The sequence below is a fragment of the Colletotrichum godetiae genome (genome assembly GCF_030913485.1).
Source record: "Colletotrichum godetiae strain CBS 193.32 chromosome Unknown BDP55scaffold_23, whole genome shotgun sequence".
In the NCBI taxonomy this organism is placed as follows: domain Eukaryota; kingdom Fungi; phylum Ascomycota; class Sordariomycetes; order Glomerellales; family Glomerellaceae; genus Colletotrichum; species Colletotrichum godetiae.
The window spans coordinates 56709-82242 of NW_026851271.1; the positions used below are offsets into that span (position 1 = coordinate 56709).

At 51.2% G+C, this 25534-nt stretch overlaps 10 protein-coding genes and 1 non-coding gene across 11 annotated transcripts; 7 read left to right on the plus strand and 4 right to left on the minus strand.

Annotated features, from left to right (window-relative positions):
• Positions 1-370: 370 nt before the first annotated feature.
• BDP55DRAFT_163500 (uncharacterized protein) lies at positions 371-1717 on the plus strand. Its single transcript, XM_060565705.1, has 2 exons — positions 371-1566; positions 1619-1717. The coding sequence occupies exon 1, from the start codon at positions 559-561 to the stop codon at positions 1336-1338; it is 780 nt and encodes a 259-aa protein (XP_060428871.1). The 5' UTR covers positions 371-558; the 3' UTR covers positions 1339-1566; positions 1619-1717.
• A 445-nt stretch (positions 1718-2162) lies between these two features.
• Positions 2163-2672, plus strand: BDP55DRAFT_745113 (uncharacterized protein). Its single transcript, XM_060580528.1, has one exon. The coding sequence runs from the start codon at positions 2317-2319 to the stop codon at positions 2623-2625; it is 309 nt and encodes a 102-aa protein (XP_060428872.1). The 5' UTR covers positions 2163-2316; the 3' UTR covers positions 2626-2672.
• Positions 2673-2733: 61 nt separating this feature from the next.
• BDP55DRAFT_704512 (isotrichodermin C-15 hydroxylase) lies at positions 2734-4553 on the minus strand (the record flags this gene model as incomplete). Its single annotated transcript, XM_060578007.1, has 4 exons — positions 4113-4553; positions 3510-4057; positions 3160-3448; positions 2734-3093 (listed from the first exon to the last, which is right to left on the minus strand). The coding sequence occupies exons 1-4, from the start codon at positions 4497-4499 to the stop codon at positions 2734-2736; spliced, it is 1584 nt and encodes a 527-aa protein (XP_060428873.1). The 5' UTR covers positions 4500-4553.
• Positions 4554-5156: 603 nt separating this feature from the next.
• On the minus strand, positions 5157-5241 carry BDP55DRAFT_t197. Its single transcript has one exon. It is a non-coding gene; the product is annotated as a tRNA-Arg (tRNA).
• Positions 5242-5676: 435 nt separating this feature from the next.
• BDP55DRAFT_163551 (zinc-binding dehydrogenase) lies at positions 5677-7215 on the plus strand. Its single transcript, XM_060565707.1, has one exon. It carries the CDS (start codon positions 5817-5819, stop codon positions 6822-6824), a length of 1008 nt encoding a protein of 335 aa, XP_060428874.1. The 5' UTR covers positions 5677-5816; the 3' UTR covers positions 6825-7215.
• On the plus strand, positions 7001-7709 carry BDP55DRAFT_163536 (uncharacterized protein). Its single transcript, XM_060565706.1, has one exon. The coding sequence runs from the start codon at positions 7177-7179 to the stop codon at positions 7555-7557; it is 381 nt and encodes a 126-aa protein (XP_060428875.1). The 5' UTR covers positions 7001-7176; the 3' UTR covers positions 7558-7709.
• On the plus strand, positions 7588-9078 carry BDP55DRAFT_665277 (uncharacterized protein). The gene is made up of 3 exons (XM_060575019.1): positions 7588-7789; positions 7843-8459; positions 8525-9078. The coding sequence occupies exons 1-3, from the start codon at positions 7662-7664 to the stop codon at positions 8725-8727; spliced, it is 948 nt and encodes a 315-aa protein (XP_060428876.1). The 5' UTR covers positions 7588-7661; the 3' UTR covers positions 8728-9078.
• Positions 9079-10244: 1166 nt separating this feature from the next.
• BDP55DRAFT_553444 (acyltransferase) lies at positions 10245-11696 on the plus strand (the record flags this gene model as incomplete). The annotated part of the gene is made up of 4 exons (XM_060569291.1): positions 10245-10429; positions 10499-10742; positions 10811-11259; positions 11336-11696. The coding sequence occupies 4 exons, from the start codon at positions 10245-10247 to the stop codon at positions 11694-11696; spliced, it is 1239 nt and encodes a 412-aa protein (XP_060428877.1).
• Positions 11697-12522: 826 nt separating this feature from the next.
• Positions 12523-13552, minus strand: BDP55DRAFT_163593 (uncharacterized protein). The gene is made up of 2 exons (XM_060565708.1): positions 13349-13552; positions 12523-13273 (listed from the first exon to the last, which is right to left on the minus strand). Exons 1-2 carry the CDS (start codon positions 13385-13387, stop codon positions 12644-12646), a joined length of 669 nt encoding a protein of 222 aa, XP_060428878.1. The 5' UTR covers positions 13388-13552; the 3' UTR covers positions 12523-12643.
• A 6375-nt stretch (positions 13553-19927) lies between these two features.
• On the plus strand, positions 19928-20542 carry BDP55DRAFT_768881 (uncharacterized protein; the record flags this gene model as incomplete). Its single annotated transcript, XM_060581039.1, has 2 exons — positions 19928-19953; positions 20124-20542. The coding sequence occupies 2 exons, from the start codon at positions 19928-19930 to the stop codon at positions 20473-20475; spliced, it is 378 nt and encodes a 125-aa protein (XP_060428879.1). The 3' UTR covers positions 20476-20542.
• A 2907-nt stretch (positions 20543-23449) lies between these two features.
• Positions 23450-25347, minus strand: BDP55DRAFT_694287 (alpha glucoside transporter; the record flags this gene model as incomplete). The annotated part of the gene is made up of 4 exons (XM_060577333.1): positions 23450-24343; positions 24403-24651; positions 24711-24968; positions 25105-25347. 4 exons carry the CDS (start codon positions 25345-25347, stop codon positions 23450-23452), a joined length of 1644 nt encoding a protein of 547 aa, XP_060428880.1.
• Positions 25348-25534: the final 187 nt, after the last annotated feature.

Below are 25534 nucleotides of genomic sequence, written 5' to 3' on the forward strand. Positions count from 1 at the left end.
TCACCAGAGAGACAGTTGTCCAGCCATCCTTTTCGAACTTTCGCGGCCCTGGCCCTGCGAAAAGATCCCACTCCGATAGGCATGCTTACCACCTTGCTCTCCGCCCAGGTTTGCTCCTTTGAGTCGGAGAATCCTTGACGAGTCCCGTATCCGAACTTTCTTTCCTCGCTTCTCATGCCCATGGTGGCAGAAATGGCGTGCAGAAGAATCACCTGCAGGCTTTTTCTGCCTGCCGACGTGGGTTATTGTCTTCTTGGGAAGCTGCATGTTTTAAATAGAATACCGCTCTTTGTCGAACGGCTTGCTATCCGGGATTGCAACTGTGAGGGGAGGGAAAGGTTTAGTCGCTACGTGTATATACAAAGCTTTCCGGTTCCCCCGCGAGCGATCGTCGCACACAGATTTTGAAGCGGTCAAGAATTTGCGCGCTCCCACTTATTCCTGCTCGTCCACTCAGTCGTTTTCATGGACGCACCACGCTCGCTCTAATTACTAGAATATTAATCCTGTCGCTCGCTATATCACAACGGCACATCGTCGTAACCAACTCTAAACAACATGATTATCCCTCTTCTCAATACGAGATCCGGCGCAAAGACCGACTCCGATCCCGTAGCTGCCGACTTCACCGCCGGACCGACCACCGGAGGCGGACCCAGCCAACGAACGCTCATCATAGTCTCCACAATCCTCGGCTCCGCGTTCCTCCTCATCATCGCCATTGTCATCTACTTCACAATAAGTCGCCGCCGTCGCAAGAGGCAATTCGCAGAAGAATACAAAAATGCCTGTCTCCGTGACCCAGATCTCACATGGGAGGAGTACACCCGACGATCGAAACTCACGCAGTCGCGCATCATCCTGGCCGAGGAGGAGTTGAGAGACACGATTATCCGCAAGTCGCTACAAAATAGGTCATCCGTCACAGTCACACCCATCGCCGGCGCCGCCACTCCGGATCTCCCCACCGAGCCCGTCTCACCACCCGCCAGGACACGGTCTAGGACGTGGCATGGCCGCAGCAGATCCAAGACGAGCATCGACGCAGAGGAAGGCGAAGGGTTGCTCAAGTCCCTTAGCGGCGACTGGACCGAGCACGAAGCGCGCGTCGAGAGGACATGGCAGCTTCTTCACAAGAAGTACCCCACGAGGCGGGTGACGCTACCGGTAGAAGAGGAGTCCGGCGGGCCGATACGGCCGCCTACGATCCGATTGAAGACGCCGCCGTTGCTTTCGCATCCCATGTTCCGGGGCTGGAATGCGGAAAATACGGTGAAGCACTCGAGTTTGCCGACTTTGCCAACCGAGCTGGAGAAGATGAGGCCCGCACAGATTTGACGGTGTAATGGATCAAGAGTAATGTTCATGTCTATAATGTCTATGACGTATTAACGAATAATGGGATTGGCCCGGACTTGGCCCAGGGCGGCGTTCGATCAAGGTACATAAGGAGGATCTATGCTACTGAATAGGTAATCGGGAGAATTAGGCCATAGACTGCAAGATTTGACATCTTGAAAATATCAACAACACGATTCACTTAATTCCCATCCGTAAACAACACAAGTGAGTGGCTTGTATTATCATCAGCTATAAAAGATGTTAATATCACCACTAGAGTCCATTCGGACTATTCTTCCTCAATGTCCCAGGCTCACGGAGCTATGAGGTAGTAGCGCTATCTCGGGCTGGGGCAGGCGACCATGCATTCTGTTCCGAAAACTGATTCCGACGACTCCGTGACATGGACCCGTGCCCAATGTGACGAACGCCTTTACGCCGGTTTCACTGAGCCCCGCTAAGGATTCGGCGCCGAAATCAAGTTATATTGGTCGCGAAGTCCGTCTAAGCACGATGTGAGGCTCCATCCAGAGATAAACCCTAGGATCCGGATTACACGATTTCTGGTTAATAGAAGCAAAATTGTCCTAGGGGCACCCGAGTTCCGGACATCGTTTGCAGTTGGTCTACTGTACAATCTTCCCAGGATAATTATCTCCCAGGCCTAATTTATCAGAAAAGCCTTTGCTTCCGCGAGAATCAGAGATCATGGCTTCTAAACGCGCTTCAGGTACTAAGCAACTTGTCTGCTAGGCATCAATTTGCCGCACTACCGACGTTATATCCGTCTTCACGGCGCTAGCTTCACATACGCGGTGCTTAGGAAACCTCGGTTCATTTCGTGAACCCAACTGTATGAAGGCCCCTAGTGAGTTCACCTAATTACTTCCATCTTCAACAAGTTGCAACTCTTGTAAGTCTTTACAGCTAGCTTCCTCATTCTCACTTATCTTCCCGCCTCAATACCCTTCCGGTATGAAGCTCTCAACTCTTCCAGCGGCTCTCGCTCTCTTCGCCAGCATTTCCGGTACACACCCGACTGCTCACCCATATGCCAACTGCATCACCCAATCTCGAGCCAATAAGTTCGTAGAGCGTTGGATTGGAGTTGTAACTCGCCAAAACACCGACCTCGGCAACCAAACAGCCACCTTGGACGTCATCTTGGACGACGATTTCCAGGAACATTCAAACTCGGTCCGATCTCTTCTCGAACTGCCGGCAAGTATTTCTTACACAACCACAGATTCTGCAGCACCGGTTGAATCAAAAGAACTTACTTGACGACATCGCCAACCAGATGTATTCTTTCTCACGTGCCGTTACTTCGTCATTAAACCTCAAGCTACCTTAGTATGGCAGATGCCTTACTTGATTACTTGATCATTCCAGTCAAATCCGTGTCCGGGCACTGGCAGTGACCATCAAGGGCCCCGCCAGATCACTCACCCCAACGCTGATGAGATCTGGCGAGACCCCGTGGAAGCTCCCGTTTACAGCAAGTTCTCTCTCTAGCGGATCAGCCAGTTGGAAATCAAACTCACGCAGCAAGGTGCTGGTAAGCTTGTAGATGTTGGATTGCGCCAACGTTTTGCCAAGACACTGACGACCACCAAGACCGAAGTGCATTAGATAGCGGGCGCGCGTAGCCGTCTCTGGTCGATCCCATCTTGATGGATCGAAGACGTCATGGTCGCCGCCCCATACTTGCGGATTGTGATGGAACGCGTGGTTGCATACTGCCACGGATGTCTATTACTCACATCAGATTAAGTTTGCTCGTGTGAACTCGCGGGAACTTTTGGCTCCTTGACCTACCCCTTGCGCGATATGACGACCTGCAACAATGATGCCTTCAGGGGCTGTCACGCGTCTCGCCAGTGGCATAGTGAAGACCGGAGTGATGCGGTAGTTCTCCTTGACACATGTCCTGAGGAAAGGTAGGGAGCTTTCCACTTCCGTGATCGAATAGGCATCTTTCCCATTATCTAGAGAAGTCAGATTCTCATCCACTTCCTGTACGCATTTACTGAGGGCGTCTGGGTTGTGTAGCAAGTTCCAGAGGAGAAGGGTTGTGGTTGCGCTAGTCGTATGTGTTCCGGCGATGCTATGCGATGGGGTCAGTCACACCCGTTTTTTCTGTAACCTTGCGCCTTCTCTGGACCTACATCATTCCAAATGCTTCGGCCTCCAGATCAACCCTCGCAATCTTCTCTCCAGTGTCAGGATGTCTGGCCAGAATGAGACTGGTCAAGATGTCTTTCCTCTGCACCTTACCCTTGTTCTCATCCTCCTTCACTTCTGTCAGTCGCGTCTGAACACACTCAGCCGCCAGCCCAGCACACTTGGCCCGTCCTGCAAACAAAGCCTGTAGTCCCGCGTGTGGTAATCTCGGTAGCCAATGCTTGAGAGTCTGTGTCATGGCCGGCCATGCGCCCAAAGTCGTACCTAGAAGAGTATGAGGGATGACCGGCGGAACTCGAGACTCATCGCCAGAGGCCTGAACCCCAAATGAGCGACTGAAGGCTAGCTCGCCGAGAACGTCAATGGTGTAGAAGTGCAGAATTCTCTTAAGATCGAAAGCCTCTCCGGTCTTTGTGAACCGTGCAATCTTGTCACGCAGAATCTTAATGTTCTGATCCAAGTACTGTTCCATGCCTTTCACGCTGCTGATGGAGAAGCTGTGTGACATGTGACGTCGCCTGATGGAGTGTAGCTACGTTTGGTCAGCATAAGAGTCGTCAGTTTTGTGGAGGCACCATTTTTCGTACCTCTGTAGATCTCATGCCAAAGACATTCGGGGTCTTGGAACCGAAGGCATCGTAGTACTCCGTCTTTGGCATCCGCTGGCCACCTTTTTGATACACCAATGGGACGACCTCTTCGGCAGTGATACTCAACTTGTCCGGTCCATATCGCACGAACTCGCCGTACTTTTGGTGGAGCTCGGTTAGGTTGTAAGGCTGCTTCAAAGAGAAGAACTGATTGACCTGCCACAAGTCCGTGATAGATGCCCAAAATGGGCCCGGATAAGCAGCCAAGGGGTGAAGGAATCTCTGATAGACAACATAGGCTACCGAGCCAACGATTGCGAGACCCAGAAGGAAGCCGGGAAATGTCACCTGAACGTAGTCTGAATCAAGAATCGAGGATCTCATCGTAGCTGAAGTGTGCCCAATAGCGGTCTTGTGATTTGCAACGACAATGAAAAGAGGCGGAGGTGGATGAGTGCAACTTGTGATGCACTTCCGGCCCCGCGCTGCCGGAGCATAAATACCATCCGAACCGCATCTGCCGAACTCTCCCCGCACTAATATTCCCGATCAATCCGAAACTTGCGGAGGAGAAGCTCTCGCTGAAAGCCTTAGAATTACAAGAGTCCAAGTCGGGGTAGCTTGATGAGGGGCAGGCAGGGATAGATACTGCTTCAAAGTTCAACCCACCTCATGCTCCGCTAGTTCTTCGAGACTGGCAGCTTTCCCTGCGGCGCGCTAGTTGAGTTGAGTCGACCATGGAAATGAGTATTTGGTTTATTTCATTCGTGTAGATGGAGTATTCGAAAAATCAGACCCCTTACCTGCCAAGATTTGCTCGAAATATGTATGGTGTTGAGCTACGTGGGCTTCACTGAAGATGCCCACTTGACCAGTATTGGAGGTTTGAGTTCAACTACAAACAGCGTTTCAATCGCGAGGGGAACAAAGAGACTTGCATCGTCAATTGAAACTCAACAACGAGTCCAAATTACCTTCATTCCACTACTGCAACTGTTCTTTGCGTTGCGAATGAGGCTCTCAAAAGCCCAAAAATGATGCCGACCTACGTAGGGATCGAACCTACAATCTTCACAGAGTGACTAGGGAGCCGAAATGTGACGCGATGCCATTTCGCCAGCAGGCCTGGTAGATGAGATTTTAGCCTAATGCAGTAGTGATGTACCCCGGCTGGCGGATGAGCTTGGACCCTTCGAGTCGCTAGAACTCTCGACAGAGCTGCATGTAAGTGGGCGGGGGTAGGGGGCAGCTGAGACTTTAGGCCCGAGGTCCTATTCCACATGCGAGTTATGGAGATGCTGCAGATCCAAGAGCTTAAGGAGAAATGGAATTCGAGGTGAATATCTCCTTGGGGTGTCGGCGAAGGATCGAGATCTACACCGGCAGTGCGCATGCGGATGTAAGACAACTCATGCGGACCGCTCCGTGTGCCGACGGACACCCGCTGTTCGGTTGGTGCTGAAGCCTTACGGCATGCCGTCGTCTCCGTTGAGCATCGCAGAACACGCGAGTCGGTATCACGGCATCTGTTTTAGCGCATGAGATTGTAGGTACATAATGACCATAATTAAGAAGTTGAATTTGTCCAATGCATGATTTAAAAGGTTCTCTGGTGTTCTCTTTCCTTTGACGTGTGTCTCTCCAACTCCCCAGATTCCACCCTCGCCCAATCCTTACAACCTCTCCTTTCCTACCGCCACAATGACGAGCATCCGCAAAGTCATAATCTCCCAATACGGCGACGTCGACGTGATCAAAGTCGTCACCGATGTCTGCCCACCACCACCGCCAGGCGAAATCCAAATCGCCACAGAATACTCAGGCTTCTCCGGTGCCGACGTCAACATGCGCAAGGGCATTTACCCCTTCATGAAGAAAGCGCCCCTAACCCCGGGCTACTGCCTTGTTGGCACCGTCCGCGCCCTAGGCGAAGGCTCCAAGAACTTCCAAATCGGAGACGTCGTCGCCGTCCTGACGAAGTACGACTCCGAGGCGGAGCTGGTCAACCAGCCGGAGAAGTACTGCATCCGCGTCCCCGACGGCGTGGATCACCGCCAGGCGACCGCTTTGATCTGCGATTGGAACACCGCGTACGGCATGGTGATGCACTCGGCGCGGGTGTCCAAGGGCCAGCGGGTGTTTGTCCACGGGATGAGCGGCGCCGTGGGGTACGCCCTCATGAAGCTCGCGCAGCTGCAGGGCGCGACAGTCTACGGCACCGCGAGCCAGCGCAACCACATTGACGTCCGCCGCGAGGGCGGGATCCCCTTCGTCTACAGCGACAAGAACTGGATGAAGGAGATGAACGCCCTCGGAGGCGCGCATGCAGTCTTTGATCCGCTCGGCTTCGAGAGCTTTGACGAGAGCTACTCCATCCTCGCCGAGGATGGCACGCTTGTCGGATTCGGGAATAACAAGGCGTCGTTGAATGAGGGCGCGCCCCCACGGAACCCGACGGGTGCGCTGTTGAAGCTGTTTGCGAGGAACTTGAACCTGTTGACGAAGAGGAGCACGACGTTCTATGCGTTGAACAGGGACTCTACGACATATGTACCTAATGTCACGGCGTTGTTGGATATGTTGAGAACGGGGACGATTACGGTGCCGATCAAGTGTGTTTGGGACATGGAGGATATCCAGACTGCGCACCGGCAGTGGGGTGGTGGGAGTGGCGTTGGATCTTTATTGATCAAGGTGGCCAAGAATTAGAGCCTTGGTTGTGCTCGTCGTGGGGTTTCCGGAGGGATTCTTGTCTCTATTTACGACTGAGGAAGCATATTTGATATTGAGGAGTCTGGGTAGAGTCCGTAGTTTAATTTCGAGAAGACCAGGTCTTCGTCCGTACTCTGTACGGTGCTATAGCTGTTATTTCCATATATCGAGGGGAATGAGAAACAATTGGACCCACGAGTGCTAAAGCCCCCAGTTCAAGGCTTCAATCCCAACTTGGAAATACTCGCCTTTCTTTACAAACTGTCATCCAGGGAGAGTTTCCATCAACGTAGCGCCCGGCCCTCCACTATCCGGCTCCGGCCCCACCATATTGGTTTACGTTCGACTGATGTCGCGATTTAAATCGGTCTACACTAGATCCGATAGAGCCGGGGCTGGATTTATAATGCAGTTTGTATTCACCCTCAATGGGAAGGTACTGAGGGAGATTCTTGAGCTCCACGGAAATATCCATAGTCTCCGTGGACACTTATTGGAACCCAGGACTTCTCAGATCTTTAAGGTCGTAGAAAAGACTCAACAATTTCAGCAAGAAAAGGAGACTTCCTTCACTCCCCAGGTCAAGATGTCGAGAAACAAGGCTGCTTGGCTTACACACGCAAAGACTTACCCGATGAGGGTCGACGATGCTCCATCCCCAAAGGTCGGGTTAGGAGAGGTGGTCATCAGGAATGTAGCGACGGCTCTGGTGAGTGACATTTTCAGCTAGAATTTCCAAGACCGCGACTTTTCCTCTTACACTTGAGAAGAATCCCGCAGAATGGAAGATCCAGTAGGTGCGCTCCGTGCTCATGGAGAGAAGGCACCACTGACATGACCCAGGGATATGGGCATCATTGTGCAGACGTATCCTACTATACTCGGTGCAGATGCTGCAGGCTTTGTCGAAGAGGTCGGCGATGGAGTAACTCATCTCAAAAAGGGCCAGCGGGTCATAGGGTGTGTACCTATGCCGTTATTCTAGTCTTCCCGAGAACGTGGTGCAATCTGCTAGGCATACCTGTTTAGACCACATGCCCTATCGCCAGCCGGCCTTGACTAACATCACGCGCAGATACTGCACCGGATTAGGCAAGCAGAACCACGAGTTTGGAACGTTCCAGCTCTACAGCAAAGCAGACGCGAACCTCGTTTCCCCCATCCCAGATGACGCGAGCTTCGTAAGCGCATCGGTACTACCGCTGGCGATCGCAACGGCAGCAGTGGGGCTCTATAAGAAGCAACATTTAGGCCTACCTCTACCATCCCTCACTCCGCGTCGAATTGACAAGACGATCCTCATATGGGGCGGTGCGTCATCTGTAGGAGGCACGGCAGTACAGTTGGCGGTCGCCTCGGGGCTTAGAGTCGTTACCACGGCTTCGCAGCGCAACTTTGACAAGGTCTTTGAGTTGGGCGCAGAGGTAGTTGTGGATTACCACTCGGATACGCTCGTCCACGACGCGCTGAAGGCGTTATCTGGGGCGGATCTTGTTGGAGTATACGACGCGATCTCGGGCCCCGAGTCTTTGAAGCCTATCGGTGCCATATTGGATCAAATCGGACCGCGAAAGGTTTCGGTTGTGTTACCGACAGAGGGCGATTATGGGAAGAACGCGGAGATTAGCATGAGTGAGTCAGCTCGCGTCGAGGTGGGCGATACCCAGACATGATTGTGAATACTAATCTTCGTGCAGTGACTGCCTACCAGATAACAGAGGACCCGGAAGAAGTGCAGAATCCTGTCTGGAGAGACTTTGTACCGGGTGCTCTAAGGAATGGCCAGCTGAAGCCGAAGCCGGACGCGGAGGTCGTTGGCAAAGGGCTGGAGTCGATCCAAGCTGGACTTGATTTGTTGAAACAGGGCGTGTCTGCGAAAAAGCTGGTAATTCAGCTCTGAGCGTCACTCACATGCAGAATATTTTTCCTCTTGCCTCATTGTCTTGGCCTGCATGAAGAGCTTGAGCAGCACCGGGTAGGGCAGCCTCATGCAATTGAGTTGATCTCATCTTTTGCTCGTGAAACGTGAAGGTTCGCACTAGTGCATGGGCATGAAGTGGTTCAGAAGAAATAATTCCCCGTTTGATTTTGTAGTTTCGCATGTGAGAAAGCTGCGTCAAAGAAAGAAGACTTGGTGCATTGATCTAGATGGGTTCCTATGTAAGGTAGCTCGAGAGCAGAGCTTGGTGCCTTGTGGTTCTCACCTGGATAGCCGCTGTCGGTGAGCATCAGGTGAGGAGGTGTGTCAGATGGGAATAGCAGCGGCAGGATTGGCTCGGGAGACGCCGATCGTGGAGACACGCAACGGAGATAACTGGAGATGGAACGGAGGGACGGACTTCGGGGTGGGAGATGATCCATGTCAGCTGTGTGTGGCACGTGCGGGGACAAGATGCAGCCAATTGCGGAGGGTGAACCGTGCGTGCTTGCCCCGCCATGGAGCCATTCCACATGTCGTAGCTGCAGGCAAGAACGGAGTACTTGGTCACTGGTCAGGCAGCTCCCAGCTTTCGTACTTTCCCATGCAGAAAGCAGCACTTCAGGCGCACTTTCTCCGAAGCTGCCGGCGCAGACGATGACATACCACAAGAGTACGTACCTTGCCGTGAACCCCTCCATCCTCCAGATTCGGCCCAAAATCAAGGCCGCGGCTGCGCTCGGCCGATGCTGCAGACTCAAACCTGACCAGACCAGACCAGACCAGACAAGACACCGGACCATGTCTGTACCGCAACTCTGAGTCTTGCCTTCCTTGCTGTTCGTTGTATTACCTCATGCCCTCCTCCACTTTGGACAGGGTACAAACTCCTTTGACGATCAGCGAGCGTGTTCGGATAGCTTCAAAGGCACCACTTTACCGTCCTCTACCGCCTCATACCCTCGTACGCTACTCTACCTTGCCTGATCTAATTATCTGACCATCCTTACCCTGCCCTAACTCTGAATACCGAATCACAGCTTGACAATCTTCTTCCATTAAACCTTCAAATGCAATGACGCCGCATGCATAGCTTCAGCCACTCCTACAAGGCGCCAACGCCCACCTAACTTGACCGACGAACATCGACACTCCTACTCTCGATTTCTTCTTCCCATACTCTAGCGACCCCGAACGTTCCTCCGTCGCCCCATTCTTGGTGGCCCTGATCGACCGTCTCCTACACCGACCCTCCGACCCCGCGGCGCCAGGCATCACCCTGGCTGTCGACTGTCCAGCTGCTCGTCTCACATGCCAGGTCGCACGCGACATCACGGCCAACTTTTCCAACACTGCACAACGAAGCCCTCGTCCACTGAAAGTCCCAAAGCGATATCGTCTTCGTTTCGGGTGGTCTTAATCCTCCCGAAATCATCCTCATGCCTCTCGAATCTCCCCTTCAAGGCTACGACCGAACAAATAATCCAATAACTGCCATCATGGCGACCGACGTACACAAGACCGATGCGAAAGGTGATATCAAGGTTTCTGCGCCAGCCCCCGACGCGGGCCTCGTTAGAAAACCAAGCGATCCTCATCCGGCCGGTCGCGTCAAGCACAGCCTGTTGATGCAGGTATTGCGAGGCTTCTCATTCGGCGTCTACTTTGCTGCTTGCTGTCTTGCGTACGTTCTACCCCGGGTCTGATCAGTCTGGCTTTGCGATAGCTCGATGCTAACATGTGTCGCATGTAGCATCATCACCACGCAGATTCTAGGTGTTCCGCTGTATTGGGCGAATCGCGACATGTTTTACTCCTACATGGCGCTGACGAAGCAATCGTTTGGCCTCACTATCACCGCCATGACGCACATTTGGAGCAGTACTACGATCAGGATTAGCGGCGATGCGTCCATGAAAGGTCAGATCCAAAAGACGGCAGACGGCAGGGTTCAGTTCAACTTTCCGGAGCGAGTGGTGCTTGTCGCAAACCACCAGGTACGAGACACCTGATCTTGGGGATGTTTGCGACACGAGAAATCGGGATACTGACGGTGCTGGGGCAGATCTACACCGACTGGCTCTACCTCTGGTGGGTAGCCTACGCAAACTCGCCGAGCATGCACGGACACATCTATATCATTCTCAAGGAATCGCTCAAGTACATCCCCGGTGTCGGCGCCGGCATGATGTTCTATGGCTTCATCTTCATGTCGCGCAAGATGTCGACTGACCAACCGCGTCTCGCACACCGGCTTCAGAAGCTGAAGAAGCAACACGTTGGCACCAATGGGAACAAGTACCTCGATCCCATGTGGCTCCTGCTCTTCCCCGAGGGAACGAACCTGTCTACCAACGGCCGCAGGAAATCAGCAGCATGGGCCAAGAAGAACGATCTCAAGGACCCTGAACACGTGCTTCTCCCACGAAGCACAGGTACCTTTTTCTGCCTGAACGAGCTGAAGGGTTCACTCGACTACATCTACGACTGCACAGTCGCATACGAAGGAGTTCCGTAAGTGAACCTTTCCCCTTGCGCCAAGCGCCTTCGCTGGTCATCTTGTTTGCGATTCGCACTAATAGCATTCCAGCCGTGGCAAGTTTGGCGACCAGTTCTTCACTCTCACGAGCACCTACTTCCAAGGTCGTCCCCCAAAGTCCGTCAACCTCCACTGGCGCCGCTTCCGCCTTGCCGATATTCCTCTGGACGACGCCAAAGTTTTCGACACTTGGCTTCGCGAGCGGTGGTACGAGAAGGATGCTATAATGGAAGAGTACCTGTCGACCGGACGGTTCCCCGCAAGCCAGGATATCAAGGGCGGTTTCCTCGAGACGGAAGTCCGCCTCAAGAGTTGGATCGAGCTCGGGCAAATCTTCGTTGTAGTGGGCATTGCCGGCCTCGTCTTCCGCATGGTCGTCAACTCCATGACTAGATTCGCCTCGATTCTCTAAAGCAGAGAGGCACGGTTACTTCAAGAAAGATTCAGAGGAAGATGCCATGTTTCGGAAAACCTCGGTGCATTGGTGATTGGTTATAGGTATATATGCTGCGGCGAAGTCATTTTTGGGAAGACTCTGAGTTAGGGTAGCGAGTGATTTCGGGGTTCCATGGAGCTTCGGCTTGAGTTTGATGGAGTTGTGGGTGTATCAGGCGTTGGGGTATTTTCTCTTCGATACTAGGGACAGACCACAGCGCATCATCTATATCAGAATTCGCTATGAGGGCTCGATATCCTTGGTCAATCTTTCCCACGTGTTCTGAACGCGATGACCGTCTTTCGCTTTCATCCAAGTTTCCCAACAAAATCTGATGGACCGTTACGGTCTGGTAGGTTCATGCGGGGGCGGGTAATCGGAACTTGGATTCTTTATGGAGGTCTGTTCTTTTACAAGTTTGCATAGTCCCTCGCTCCATCGTCAAGATGATGCTCTCGGTCTTGGTCGCCACCGTATTGAAACCTCGCAGCGTTTCCGCGCTCGACTCCGCCACTCTTCTTCGACACTTTCGAGGCGATGAGACGTAACCGTCGGGATTTCCTAGGTAGTCGGCGAGGCGGATCGAGAATGCTGGCGAAAGGGAAGGGGGGCACTCGTTGGCTTGATTGGGGGCTTTGAGATGTCTGTAGGGCTTCCAGGATTCATGGGTACAGAGAGGCATCCCTCTCACTAGGTTGGGAGCAAAGTTGACTGAACGTTTTGACTTCTTTCGTGTTATTGCTGGGAGCCTGGACTAGCCTTGGCCCTATCCCGATATTTGGGCATGTAACAATATTCAGCTGATCATTTCGAACTTCAGGATAGGTTTAGTGTGTCCTCTGATCGGCAGATATTCCTAGCCCCGAAGGTTCTAGTAAATTCCCGTTTGAAGTATCGAGACGGATCCTGCCCAACCTTCCACATTACAAGCTTTCGTCCGTACAAGTTGTTGCCGTACACCACGAAGGAACCTTCCATTCCGGAAATTTGCTAGCAACTTCCCGTATTGCAACTCCAATCAATGTCTGAAGGTCTCTGCAATAGTTGTCCGTCTCTCGAAATACAGACGCAGCTTTGCTGCGCACGAACACGATCCCTTTCAGCCCCGGCATGCGCAGCGGAAGTTGACGAATGGTCCGAGTAGCGAGTTCGGAGCCGGCTCCCCCCCTGTTGAGCCCGTGTCCAAGCACAGAGTCGTCGATCGCCAAGTAGCGGACATCCTTCAAGTCTGATGGGTCGCACAACGACATGGCAGAAAAATACTGTGCAGATGCCGCCATGAATCCATTGAGCGGACCAAAGTGTAAAACGTCGACTTCAGGATTGAAGTAGATCTTCGGTACTCCAGCTATACCGAACTTTAAGTTGCCGTAGTATCGTATGGCCTCTTGTCTCGATTCGCGGCAAGTGTGTAAGCTGGCCGGGACCTTTGCCGGGGAGGTTCCCCAGGTTGAATGGGCTGTATCGCATCGAATAGAGACAGTTCGAGTGGGTGGGAAACTAAACCGCCATATCATTGCTCGGAGTCCAATTGGAAGCTTAGGAAATGGATGCTTGTCAATGAAGATGGTGAGTTCGATAATCTCTCGAAGGCTGTGATGGTGTATCGAGGTGTGGAGTCAACTTACAAACTCCATGGCTGCCGCACGATTGTGATCTTCGACCATTGCTGTTGATGCGTTCTGAGGTGTGTAATCGAAAAAGTGATAATACTCAAGGTTGAGTGAAGGGAATGAAGAACGATACCACCACACTCACGACTGGAATATGGCATTATACCACGTATTACAGACATCTTCAACGCATACGTTGCAGCGATAATGTTACATCTCCTCGCCAATTTGTTGATCTTTTATCCCATCGCCATAGACATGTTAGCTAAAGCTTGATTCGTACGATTGCAGCCCTATGGCGAGCTGAGTTTGTCTTGCGAAGGGATTACGAGCGTCTTCGTCAACACGGTTCGGTATTTGGTTCAGGAATATTGAAATTTTGGATCATGATTTGCCCCCCAAGCTGAAGCTTACATTTAGATCAAACCAAAGAAAAAGAAAAGAAGTTGGAGAATCAGTCTCTAAGAGGGCCATTCGTACAGAGATGTGGACAAACCATCACTCTGAGCCGTCCTGCTAACTTCACCGATAGGAGATGACTTGCAGCCTTCTTCAACCAACAGCCTCTGGATCGCGAATACAATCACAAATCATGTTGCGCTTCATGCACATTCGCTTATTCGGTGATACGATTGGTCTGCTGCGATTTGCTTGGTATTAAGCGTGCCTAGGGTCCTTGACTCTAGACGGTGGGTACGATACTCGTCACCTCGTCCGAACGGGTCGGACTTCGACTCCAAGTCAAAGGAGGGCCCAATGTTACCGGTCGTAGAACAGACACGCAGTTTTACATGCCATTGGGCAGCGTAGCCATGGTCAGTCAGACCCACAGTCTTGCGCTCAGGCAAAAGTAGCAAATGGCGAACTGTCATTTCTTCGGGTCTATCCAAGTTGAGACAGCGGCAGAACGGCAGAGAAACATGCAGGGACATTAAGTGGTAACCACCCCATTTCTGTCACCTGTCAGTGCAAAAGCCATAACGGGCTGAAATCTACTTACCAACACATGCATGGGTACATCTAGTGGCGTTGGATCTGTGAAGCAGAACCATCTATCCTAGACATCAGATTGGAAGGCGTCTCCGAGTCCCAACCGCCTGGTCCGAGGATCCACGGCCGATCTGCCTAGTTTGGGCCTCCAAACCTTGATTTTAGCCTCGAGCAGAAATATGCGTACTTCGGTCTAGAAGGTCAAGGGGTGTGCGGGCGAAAATGGCCTGATTTCTCTCATGTGGGAAAGGTTGGTTTCAAGTCAGCACAGTAGGTAAAGTCCTTATGAGCCCTACATATGCCTGAACGCCGACTTCGACGTTCGGGCTCTTGAAAAAAAGGGAAAACAACACAACACGGCACAATGTGGCTGGCTAACGAATCCATAGATCATTATAACGATCAAAAATAGTGCCAGCCACACCGTCACAACACATCATGATCTAAGGTAGGGAATGGCGGCCCACAGTCTTGCCTACGACCTGGCCATCTCAGTTCACCCACTGATTAGCCCCTTGCTTGCCAGACTCAAGCGCCAAAGCGATTTTGAAGGGTCGAAAGGACGGCCACATCGACTGGAACAGGACATAAGAAAGATAGGTACAACATCGCGAAAACAATATCCCGGTACTTGACAGAGGGTTAGGTAAGGCCTTAGGTCTAGATGGAGCAAGTGAAAGTCGCATACCTCACCTCGGCCAAGCTCAAGTTCACCGCGTCGTCCACGTCCGATAGATCCCGAGGTAGTCGACTGGGGGTACCTTAGGCTATAAGGTAATACGCATCACGACAGAAGTAGCTGTAGTATTTAACCCTCAATCTTCGGGATGAATCGGGTAGAGATCCATGGACCATGGACGGATATGCAGTCGGATTCAACGGATAATGGGTTGAGCAGCTTTCAAGGGCAAGTAATGTAGAGCAATCTCCCTCCACCACTCTAACAGTGCTTAGACTGTCACAACTCCGTTTTCCATTGGCTGGCTCAAAGTCAAATTCGGACCTTATTCCGCTATAGGTCCATGGCGCGTGGGACATGAGGGGCGGCTTGGCCTTCTCTTGTCCACTCACAGGCGGGCCATGGGCTAGGATTGGAGATGGCGCCCAAGCTCACGTCGAAAAGTCGAAGTTCCCAGACCGGCAACTTATTTCAGAATAATCCACAAGTGGGCATGAGCACGAAAATAACCTTGAAATATTTACACTCTTGGGACATCCATGTGTTCCTGCATTCCATGAAGCGGCCAGACCGACGATCGTAACAGTACCGGGTACACCCGTACTTGGACTGTTACACCACCGGGATATCTCTTACCTGTCCGCGTCCTGGGGGATTTCTTTACACCAAGAGACCGGAGTCAAAGTCCGAGCATTCTCCTATTTATGTATAGAGTAGCGAAATTTAGAGAATGGGGTAATGCATGCTAGCTCCGTGGCCCGGCCTTCATGTAGCCTTATCTCTACATCGTTTGTAATTAGAGACAACGGGATTTGTCAGGGACGACCTCTTCACACGAATCCATCTGGGCATCATCTCGGTCAATTGTACCTCTCAATTACAGCCCAACAATCCTTGATCTTTTGCCCGACGCCTCATATTCTTGTCGTCATAGAAGAAACTGTCTGAAACATATGCCCCTCTACCACCTTTTCCTCAGAATACGCAATTCGCCACTTTCCTACTACGGCTTCACGCATATAATCCTAGCAAGGTTGAGGACAAAGCAACCGAGAAGATGCCCGGGGACACTTTGTTTGATCATGGGCCTTACACATCGAGAATTACTATATGTTGTTTCCCGTGGAGGTCGCAGATAAGCGATGACACGGACAGCAGGCAGGATATAAACCATAGCGGCTTCGAGTACTCTTACTAATGAGAGCGAAGTCATTTCAAGGTCGTTATTGATCATCTTTTGAGCAGCTTTCTAAAGCTCAGACATCCAAGTTCTCACATCTCCATCGCGCACCAGCCTTCCACTTACGCCATGGATCGCTATCCATGTGTCAATAGATACAAGTACACCGTCAACTGCCCATCTTGGGTTTGGGTATACCGTACCCGGTGCGAGAACTGCGTTTTGGTAAGTAATTGACTCGTATGGGGTGGATTCTGACGGATATCTCCTAATACTGAGTAGTACAATCTATAGCGACATAGAAGACTTGGAGGTCGGTCGTAAGGAGGAAAGGAGGAAAGTTATGTCTATCTCGGGTTGGAAAAGGATCACTAAAGAAAAATACGCGATGTTTAAATGTCTCAAGTGATCAATGCTACAGTCGTAGAGCATGATGTTCAGCAATGGGAATTATAGCCGTGTGGAGATCAACGACATGTAACTTAAACAGAAGTAGTCGGCATACAACTCCAAGCGCATGTTGCGCACAGGAACCAAGGACACGACTGTATCGTACTCCACTAATACCTTCCTGTGGCCGTCGATCATACTGAAACCCGAACTCCTCCCATGTAGCCGATGAGATGTTACATGGGTCGTTGATCACTACCTACAGTCTAGGGCATCATGGCAGCCGGAAGATGCACCTCTACCGGGCCAGACACTCCGGCAGAGGCTGCAGCAGCGTGTGTGGATGCCCCGTTTCAGCCGCTGGTTCCGCTCATAAAGCCTGTAGAGACGGCATTGGGCGAGGTTGGGGACCTCGACAAGGGGCAAGCAAGCATACGTAGTACAGCATGGGTGCAACGTAGCCATGTGGGCTGGGCCCAGCTGAGCCAACTCCGTCCCCTGCCTGCATGTCTTGTGATGGTTTCCCAACGCTTTTGGATCTCACGAGCAGGCATTATGTAATTTGACGTCCCTCAACAAGTCTTCTAAGTCATCAGCTCACGTGATCGGGATGATTAGTCGTCTCCCACGTTATACCATTTGCTACGACCGTAGACTCGAGTATTATGCCCCATTTGAGGTAATACACCGACATTGAGGTTTCAACTCCTGATATTCTGACCTGGTACAGAACCTACAAGATTCAAATATGACGTTACAGCCTTTGCCTGAAATACATGTGGCTTGTTCGCATAACGTCGAAAGAACCTCCCGTATCCTGGGAATTATATGGCGGAGTGATACACACCCAACCCAGGAGCCTGGGTATGAGGACATGAGGACTTACCGTTTTCTTCGATCTCTTTAGGTTCCAGAAGTCCAAGACGTTAGCAAGCTATTGAAAGTAGGCTACCTTAGCTAATAGGCATTGCGCAGAGCACTACCAAAGATTCCATGTTTCTTTTCGAGCTCGATTCTAGGTAATGAACTTATCTAACTTGGTACTTACCTAGTCCTATGTTTACTTCATTTTTAATCCTAATCTAACCCAACGTTGTATCAAAATCTTTGGAATATTGTTGCTAATATTGTAATCGTTTATGTTGGATTAAGAGTAGTCAGTAGAGACTGTGAATATTGAAGGTGGGCAGGGCTGTTCAAACGGTCTGGCCTCTTCATTCATTTAAAACTACTGGCGGGCCACGCTCAATGTTTTCTTCATCCATCTTCATACGCCGTAATGACATGCCACATTTTAAATTTCTGCTTGAACCAGCCATACCGTTACCCTTCTGACGTGTATGCCAACAAGATACTTCATTTATGAGCTACATTTGATGTAACCATTGTTAATGAGGATGTATATCCGTGATATGTACGTGAAGCCTAGCTAAGTCCGAAGTAAGGTAGATACAATATCCCTGGTGATACTATGCAGCCTGTAGCCATCTTACCTCTGCGTTTGTGTTAGCCGCTGCCAGTAATTGACGAATTGTTATCCCTGCCGGTCGTGAACATGCATTTATACAGCTGCAGTTGGCGATTCTAATGGTCGTATCGTTGTCAATGCTGGAATGAATTCCCTCAGCCGTAACAGACTGGTCGCTGTACCTAATCCATACATGCAACGACTGTTCGATATCGTAGACCGTGCAAGCACTCGCAGCGGAGAACAAAGGTAAAATGTTATTGGCGCATAGCTAACATAGCCGGCTTAAGATCCTCGCCCTCCTTGGCCGCTCTTGACAACAGAGCGAAAAGATCGAATGATTTTGCCAGAATGCAAGATCTATTGCTTCAATACTGCTATTTGAAGACCCGGAGTCTGACAAGGTTCACTGAGTTCCAATCGGAGTGGTGCCCGGCTGTCCCGTAACTCGCCCTCGCACACTGTGACCCCATACTAAACCTGGTGGTGCATGAACACCCTCGTTCTTTATGTCACCCGCACCGCCTTCATGAACATATACGTTTCAAGTATATATGAATGCGCAACTCACTCACCGCAACACACACCTCTCTCCAATTCATACGCCTTGTTCGTGGACACACACATCTTTCAAGAACAAAGATTTGCTCTAGGTATACACACCCTCTTCATGTACGTACACTTTGCTCGCAGGCACGCACTTCATTCGGATGGAGTGGCTTCTTTCATGTAGAATGAGATGAATTGGGTGGAGTGATCTAGGTCGTGAAGACCCAAATGGTTGCGAATACACTTTCTGTTCGCTGACATCTCAAAAATGTCGTTGCTTCCCTTGGAGGTCGTAGGTACATGAAGTCAATGTCCAAGAGTCACCTGAATTACTTAATCTACGTTGATTCCAGAGAGTCCTGTGAGTTCAAATGAAGTCAAACTCAATCAAACATATCTGATCAGCGGATTAAGCTCAACAAGACAACATCCTGGCCATCCTGGTACAGATTCCTCAACATGGCAATAACCAAATCTCACACGCTTAAGCCGAGCTCGGGGTTTGAAAAATATTCCTGCAAGAACAAATACCTTGCGGGAGTCAATTGTGGTGGGTTTGTTTGGGTCAAAGGTTACCGATGCGAGGACTGCGTCATGGTCAGTACAGACGGACACGCTAGAGAGATGATAGGGCAGATTTCTGACATTACGCACCTTAGAACGGAGTAGGTACCCCATACAACACATAAGAACGTCATGGGATTGTCAAGGATGTGGACAGTGATCTACTCATTTGGCTGCAATGATGACTTATCGCGATTACATCGATGGTTCATGGATCATTGGGGTGGTTGGAATGGGCTGTTCGACGTCGCTTCTATTCTCTAAAAGTTCGAGGACGGTTATTGGCCGTCGTGGATTGTCTGTCTGTATCTGTTGATTCGCTGCAAAAATTACGAAAAAAATCAAACATCTTTATCTTATAAGAGGGTCCACGATGTTGTGATAACTCGACTTTTCAAGGCCACGCTACGGCACTAAATAACATCATGCTTTTCAGAATCTCGTTTTAAGCGTTCGACGAGCCTCATTCGCCGTTAAAGGCTCACGTGGTGCATGTACTAGGGTCACGATGTGATCGGATGCCAGTGTTGCCTCGTGTAACTTGTCGCCAATCATCGTGAGGTCGAACCCATTTCGGACGAAGCTCGAGTAACATTGATAGGCACTTGAGCTGACTTGCTTGAAGTATTACATGCAAGAAGTTCTGGTGTGGCTGGCCCTCTCTGCTTCTGGGTCACACAACAGGGTGGCGCCAATGGTGAATAGAACCCTTTGTTGGTATGGATTGAGATACTTTAGTGTGTGACACGTGCGACACTTATTCGTACTGTAACAATGGCACGTCGCTCCATTGACTACATGTAAGGCTGAATTTCCTACTTCCAACACATCCCACACCAATCTTGAACTTTCTGTCCCTCTCCATCCTGCTGAGCGCGTAGCCATCCCAAAATCTACACGATGCCATCACTGGAGCCTGCTAGAAAAGGCCAGATGGAACCTGCCAGGCCTACACTAACATCACTTTAAGACCTCACCATTATCGAAGCCTGGGACAGCGATGCGAGCCGAAATCCGTCTCCTTCTACCACATATTGAACAAAGCCGAACTCTGGTTTGGCTCATACAGCTCCGAGAAACAGCGGGAGCTATCTCTGGAAGAAATCGCCAGACATTATAGCTCGTATCCAATGGAGAGATCTACCCTGAGATCCCCACCGGCACCCAGCTCACGATCGCCCCAGACGACGTCGATGCTCCAGTGTTCATCCGAAGCCCCGGTCTCAACTGCTGCGAGTCGATTAAGGGAAGAGAAATCCATCCTCGGTGAGGCCTTGATCGTGGAAAAGGTCTCCAAGAGTCCACATCCGTATATCATCTAGTACCATGGTCGCCGAACCATACGCGACTGCATCACCTGACTTGTCCTCAAGTCATATGACCATATGCTCACTCAACTGACCCGGCTGTCAGAATTCCAGGACCTTGATTAGTGAAGGTTCCCTGGATGGTCTAATCAGCAGCGTCATATGCCCACTCATTGGCCTGGCACAAAACGACATCAACCCGGAAAACATCATGATCGGGGACGATGGAATGCCCGTTCTTATCGACTGTGGGTTTTATGCGCCGTACGGGCAAAGTCTCCAGTCCTTGGGTACCGATGGATGGTATGAGAAGGTATTCTTCACATTGGAGAAGGCTCACGATAACTTGCCTTGAAGAAGATGAGAAGTCGGATGCAAAATCCACATGACGGGACTGGTCTGCTGTGGAATATGACGCCAGTTTTCCGGCTTTGCTGGCGCACTAAATATGCACCGGCTTTCAAGGAACGTGACAAGACTCAACGCGTATACAATGCAGCTGTTGCTTCTATCAGATCTAGGAATAGAACAAGTCATGTTCAGGTAGATGTGGAGAAAGGCTGGACACGTATGTATTGTCATCCTTCTGCACTCGATGGGATATCGCATGACCCCTTGAGGACATGTCGGCAAAGTAGACGTAATTGAGCGATTTTGGTACTATTGTTGGCAAAGAGAGCTCCGTACTATGTTATGAAAATGGAGCGCATTTCTCTCGTCGCATGGCTTGTCTAAGATATTACCGCTATTTTTGCATTCTATCATACATCTACCCAATAAGCTAGAAGCCTCATATGATTGCTTGCCTCCTCACGCTGGTATCACCCCCTTGTGTTGGCTCTCACTGGGAAAAGAATGGAATGACCAATGATAAAGTCAACGCTCCGGTCATAGCTGGGGCTTCAATCCACAATGACCGGGCTCAGAAGCCTCGAGCCACTGTAAAGTGACAGTAGTTGTCAACTACCTTGAATGAGCGACTGCCATTTGGCCTTTTAACTTCGAGGCAGGCCCCAATTTATCAAACCCTGACGAGACGTGTATGCCAATCGTGAAGGTCTCTCGCCATCCGGCGAAACTTACGAAGCATCCTTACAGACGGTTTCCATCCTCTGGTACCTAGAAATACATGTGGCCATCTCTGGGGCGAGAATGGGTCATCAACTTTGGCGTCCGGTGCTATGGACATGATGAAACAATCGATATCTATCGAATTTTGGAGGGGGAAGGGGGAAGACGAGCTTCGAGGCGCAGGAATTCCAGATCTGGCATTTGAGCGAGTCCATTTGCGATGCTTTGAAGCAGACGGACGGGTGTTGTTTCGTTGACCTTCCAAGTGGACGTCTCGGTGCCTTTCATCCAGTCGTGATGAGGGTGGCCTGGATCGTTCGCGACCATGGTCCGATAGAGCGACTTGACTAGATGGGGTTAAGGACGAGAGGTTCGACTCATGGCATACAATGCTTCTCGTTGGGAATGTTGGTTTGAAGTGTGTCCGGGCGGCATCAACCGATCCATGTCCACTCCTCGAGATTTCATTGTGGTCCTAGACCCGAACAGGTATGTTTCCAATGTACCAGAAACAGAAGATCGGATGTAAGAATCCCCTTCGTGACTTCTCAAATTGAAGTCGATGTGAACTAAAGGCTCAAGATTGTGATCGTGAATCCGGCGCGGCGGCAGTGACGTTGGAGACTCGTGATGGCTTCCTCAGGTGCCTTACCCGGAGAATTCCATCACCCCTTACGGAAAGAAGACAAGATCAATGAACGAGACAGGCACAGGGCCGATGGAAATGTCCAAGGGAGAACTTCGTTTCTCCCTTCTATCAGGAGCTTCCTTCACTAACTTGCGCCGAGGCGGATGCTAACCCCTACCCGGCATCGGATTTCCTTCCCGTCTTCTGCCTCCCTCCGGAAGGTCTTGTCCCGCCCGAACGTGAGTGTTCTCGCCATTCTTTCTTCATCCTTTCGTTTTCTTCACTCTCACCTTGCCGGAGCTGTTTCTCCTCCTTGAAAACTTCAGCATCAAGACTTCAACATCGCTCATCTTTGGACCTCACCTTTCCCCAACCATATTTGAAAAAGGCACACATAGGATCTACAAGAACAAGGCCACTGAGAGGCCGCTCTAGTCATTCGTGAGATTTCTTTTCAAGACACAAGCTAAGGCCATTAAGCGCAAAGTCCGGGATGAAAAGACGATTGAGGCCAGCCATAGAAGACCAAGATTTCAGGCCCACAATCAGCGACTAGTGTGGCATCACGACCAGTCTTCCCTCGAATCCTCATCAGTATATCGAGTTTCGTGATCTGGCCAGCCTAGCCACTGCCAATTATCCTTCGATAAACAGCTTATATTCTCATGAAGCAGGATGGAGAAGCTTTCCCTCGAAAGATCGACAGGGATCGTTCATGGGATCCAAATGACAAAACATACCTTCGTCGGCCTCGAGTCGCCGCACCATCACGCAAGTACTAGATTGTAGTTGCTGGTTGGAATTGGACGCCCACGAAGATAAACGGCGTTGTGTTACGCCACCTGGGTACTAATAGAAGCAAAAGCTGGGAATAAGCTGGGGTTCGAACAAGCTGAAGGGGTCAAACGACGTTGGTTTGCCAGACATCCAAATGCGGATACGATTCAGTAACTAGAGTATTATCATTCACGAATTAAAATCAGGTTGAAGAGTCCATCGCTCTACCACGGCACCGGGAATGAGTCACTCAAACTATGCTCCAACGCTAATCACGGTCACTCAGTCTTCAATATGATCTGGAATTGAACATTAATCGTTGCGTATCATTAAACGCTCTCTATATGGAAAGTGATTCTATCATGTTATCGTACTGTCAAAGATTGGTCCTAGAGGTGGTCTAGGAATTTCCACTCGCCGGCTGCCTTCTGCAAGCCCGTGAACTTTATCTCATCTTGATCCAGAGGACTTGAGTGTAGAGTCTACATCTTTCATCTAACCCAACATCACTCCTTACTCGTTGTCCGTCACCTTGATAACAGTAGACTTGAACTGGCGTGCCGGGACCTTGCGGTTGAAGAGGATATCAGCCTCACGGTACGAGCGGTGCTTGAGCTCAGGCAGGAAGAAGAAGGCCATAACCCAGCACACACAAGCGGTACCGCCCCAAACGAAACCGCACTTTCCAGCAACGTTCCAGCCGGTGGGGTTGAGGAGCTGCGAGGCGAGGTAAATCATCGGGATCTCGGCGACGTAGTAGGCGGCGCGACCGACGGCGGTGCTGAGGGCGCGAAGGCGGACGGCAGAGGTCTCGGCGATGATGGTGTAGGAGATGGGGCCGAGAGTGCCGGCGAAGACGAAGGAGATCAATATTCCGAGGACGGCTTGGGCGTAGTTGGTGGCGTTGTTCTGGGGGATCGAGGCGCAGACGCCCAGGAGCATGAGGAAGGTGATGTTGACGGCCGTGCCCCAGAGATAGATTGTGCGGCGGCCGAACCAGGCGGTCAGGGGCCAGGAGAGGGCGTTGGCGACGAACTGAAGGCATGAGTTGATGAGGTTGAGGTTGAAGGCCATGTCGTGCTTCATGCCGGCCTGCTCGAAGAAGAAGGTGGCCTGGTTGGCGATCAGGTTACCGGCAAAGTTCTGCGAGGCGTACATTAGGCAGGTGATGGTGGTACGGCGGAGATCGACGCCCTTGAAGAGGTCGAGGAGGGTGGGGGTGCCACCGATGTTGGCTTCGATCTGGACGGTACGCTCGATCATGGCGAGCTTGCGCTGGGACTGGCCGGCGGTGCCGTTGGAGGGGCCGAGACGCTGAATGGAGCGGAGGGCTTCTTCCTTGCGGCCGCGGCGAATAAGCCACCAGGGAGACTCGGGGGCGAACCAGAGGATGACCATGAGAGGGAGCTAGAACGATGGGTTAGTTTCATGGCCATCCGGGGTATGAAGATGGTGAGTAGACTTACGGGGAAGATCCACTGCAGAGCAAGGGGCGCACGCCACGCCCACTCATCGGTACGGCTGTTGAAGCCCAGAGTTGCACCAGCGACGATGATGGAACCGATGGACCAGGACATCTGCAGAGTGGCCGTGCAAGCACCACGGAGGGCAAGGGGAACGATCTCAGAGGCGTAGGCAGGTCCGATGGCGATGAAGAAACCCCAGGGGATACCCTCGAATGCCTGTCCGATGGTGAGGACTTCAAGAGAGTTGGCCTGATTTGGCGGTCAGTGAATGTTTTCATTGCGATATTCAAAGACCGGTAGTGGCTTACAAAGAATGAGATGAAGATAGTGGCGTTCATCATGACCAAGGCAACCATGGTGGCCAGGCGGTATCCAAGCTTGTTGACGACCGGCCCGGCGAGGAAGACACCAACAAAGGCACCGCACTGGCCGGCCTGGAAGAGAGCGGACTGCCACTTTGTCTCAATGGCCTTGCCGCCGCCAGCAACCTCGACACCGTATCTCTCCTGGAAGGCTGCTTGAGCAACAAAGTTGCCGTTCAAGAACATATCGAAAGATTCCATGACCTAGTAACAAATACCCAATTAGCAACTGACTCGCGAACTTGGAGATGGGATGGCGGGATGACGGCCCGACGAGCCGCCAACACACGCAGGGGTAAAAACCAAACAGAGCCAATGGGGGGGGGGGGGGGGGATTTACAATAGTGAAGCACATGATGAAAGCCCAGAAGCAAGCCTTGGGGTGCGTCTTGACAGCCTGCCACAGGCCCTGGTTGTGTTCTTCGTTCTCACCGTCAAAGGCATCGTTCATGAGGTCCGAATCGGCCAGCACCTTGTTGCCTGCGGCATCAATGTGGGTGGCATCGCCGACCTTTTCGTCGGCAAAGACGTGCTCGTCTCTGCTGGAGGCGTCGTGCCCGTCGTGGGCGAGACCTGTCGACATTTTGAGCCGATTTTGGAGGAGGAGGTCCGAGGGTGGTTGATGGCGTTCAATGATTTTCCTTGGCACAAAGGGAACAAGGCAAAGCCAAGAGAGAACAAGCAACAGCCAAGAGACAACAAGCAAAAGCCAAGAGAAATTTGGAGTCGCCCTGGTCAAGACCTTCTACGGATAGTAAAAGGGAAATCGG

Bases quoted from the DNA above. Each gene is read 5' to 3' on its own strand.
- BDP55DRAFT_665277 (XM_060575019.1), top strand. From the start codon at position 7,662: ATGACCCAGGGATATGGGCATCATTGTGCAGACGTATCCTACTATACT. The intron at 7,790-7,842 runs GTGTACCTATGC...GCAATCTGCTAG, and splicing joins GGGCCAGCGGGTCATAGGGT to GCATACCTGTTTAGACCACA. The intron at 8,460-8,524 runs GTGAGTCAGCTC...ATCTTCGTGCAG, and splicing joins GAACGCGGAGATTAGCATGA to TGACTGCCTACCAGATAACA.
- BDP55DRAFT_745113 (XM_060580528.1), top strand. From the start codon at position 2,317: ATGAAGCTCTCAACTCTTCCAGCGGCTCTCGCTCTCTTCGCCAGCATT.
- BDP55DRAFT_163593 (XM_060565708.1), bottom strand. From the start codon at position 13,387: ATGGTCGAAGATCACAATCGTGCGGCAGCCATGGAGTTT. The intron at 13,274-13,348 runs GTAAGTTGACTC...TTCATTGACAAG, and splicing joins GTGCGGCAGCCATGGAGTTT to CATCCATTTCCTAAGCTTCC.
- BDP55DRAFT_163500 (XM_060565705.1), top strand. From the start codon at position 559: ATGATTATCCCTCTTCTCAATACGAGATCCGGCGCAAAGACCGACTCC.
- BDP55DRAFT_163536 (XM_060565706.1), top strand. From the start codon at position 7,177: ATGTCGCGATTTAAATCGGTCTACACTAGATCCGATAGAGCCGGGGCT.
- BDP55DRAFT_163551 (XM_060565707.1), top strand. From the start codon at position 5,817: ATGACGAGCATCCGCAAAGTCATAATCTCCCAATACGGCGACGTCGAC.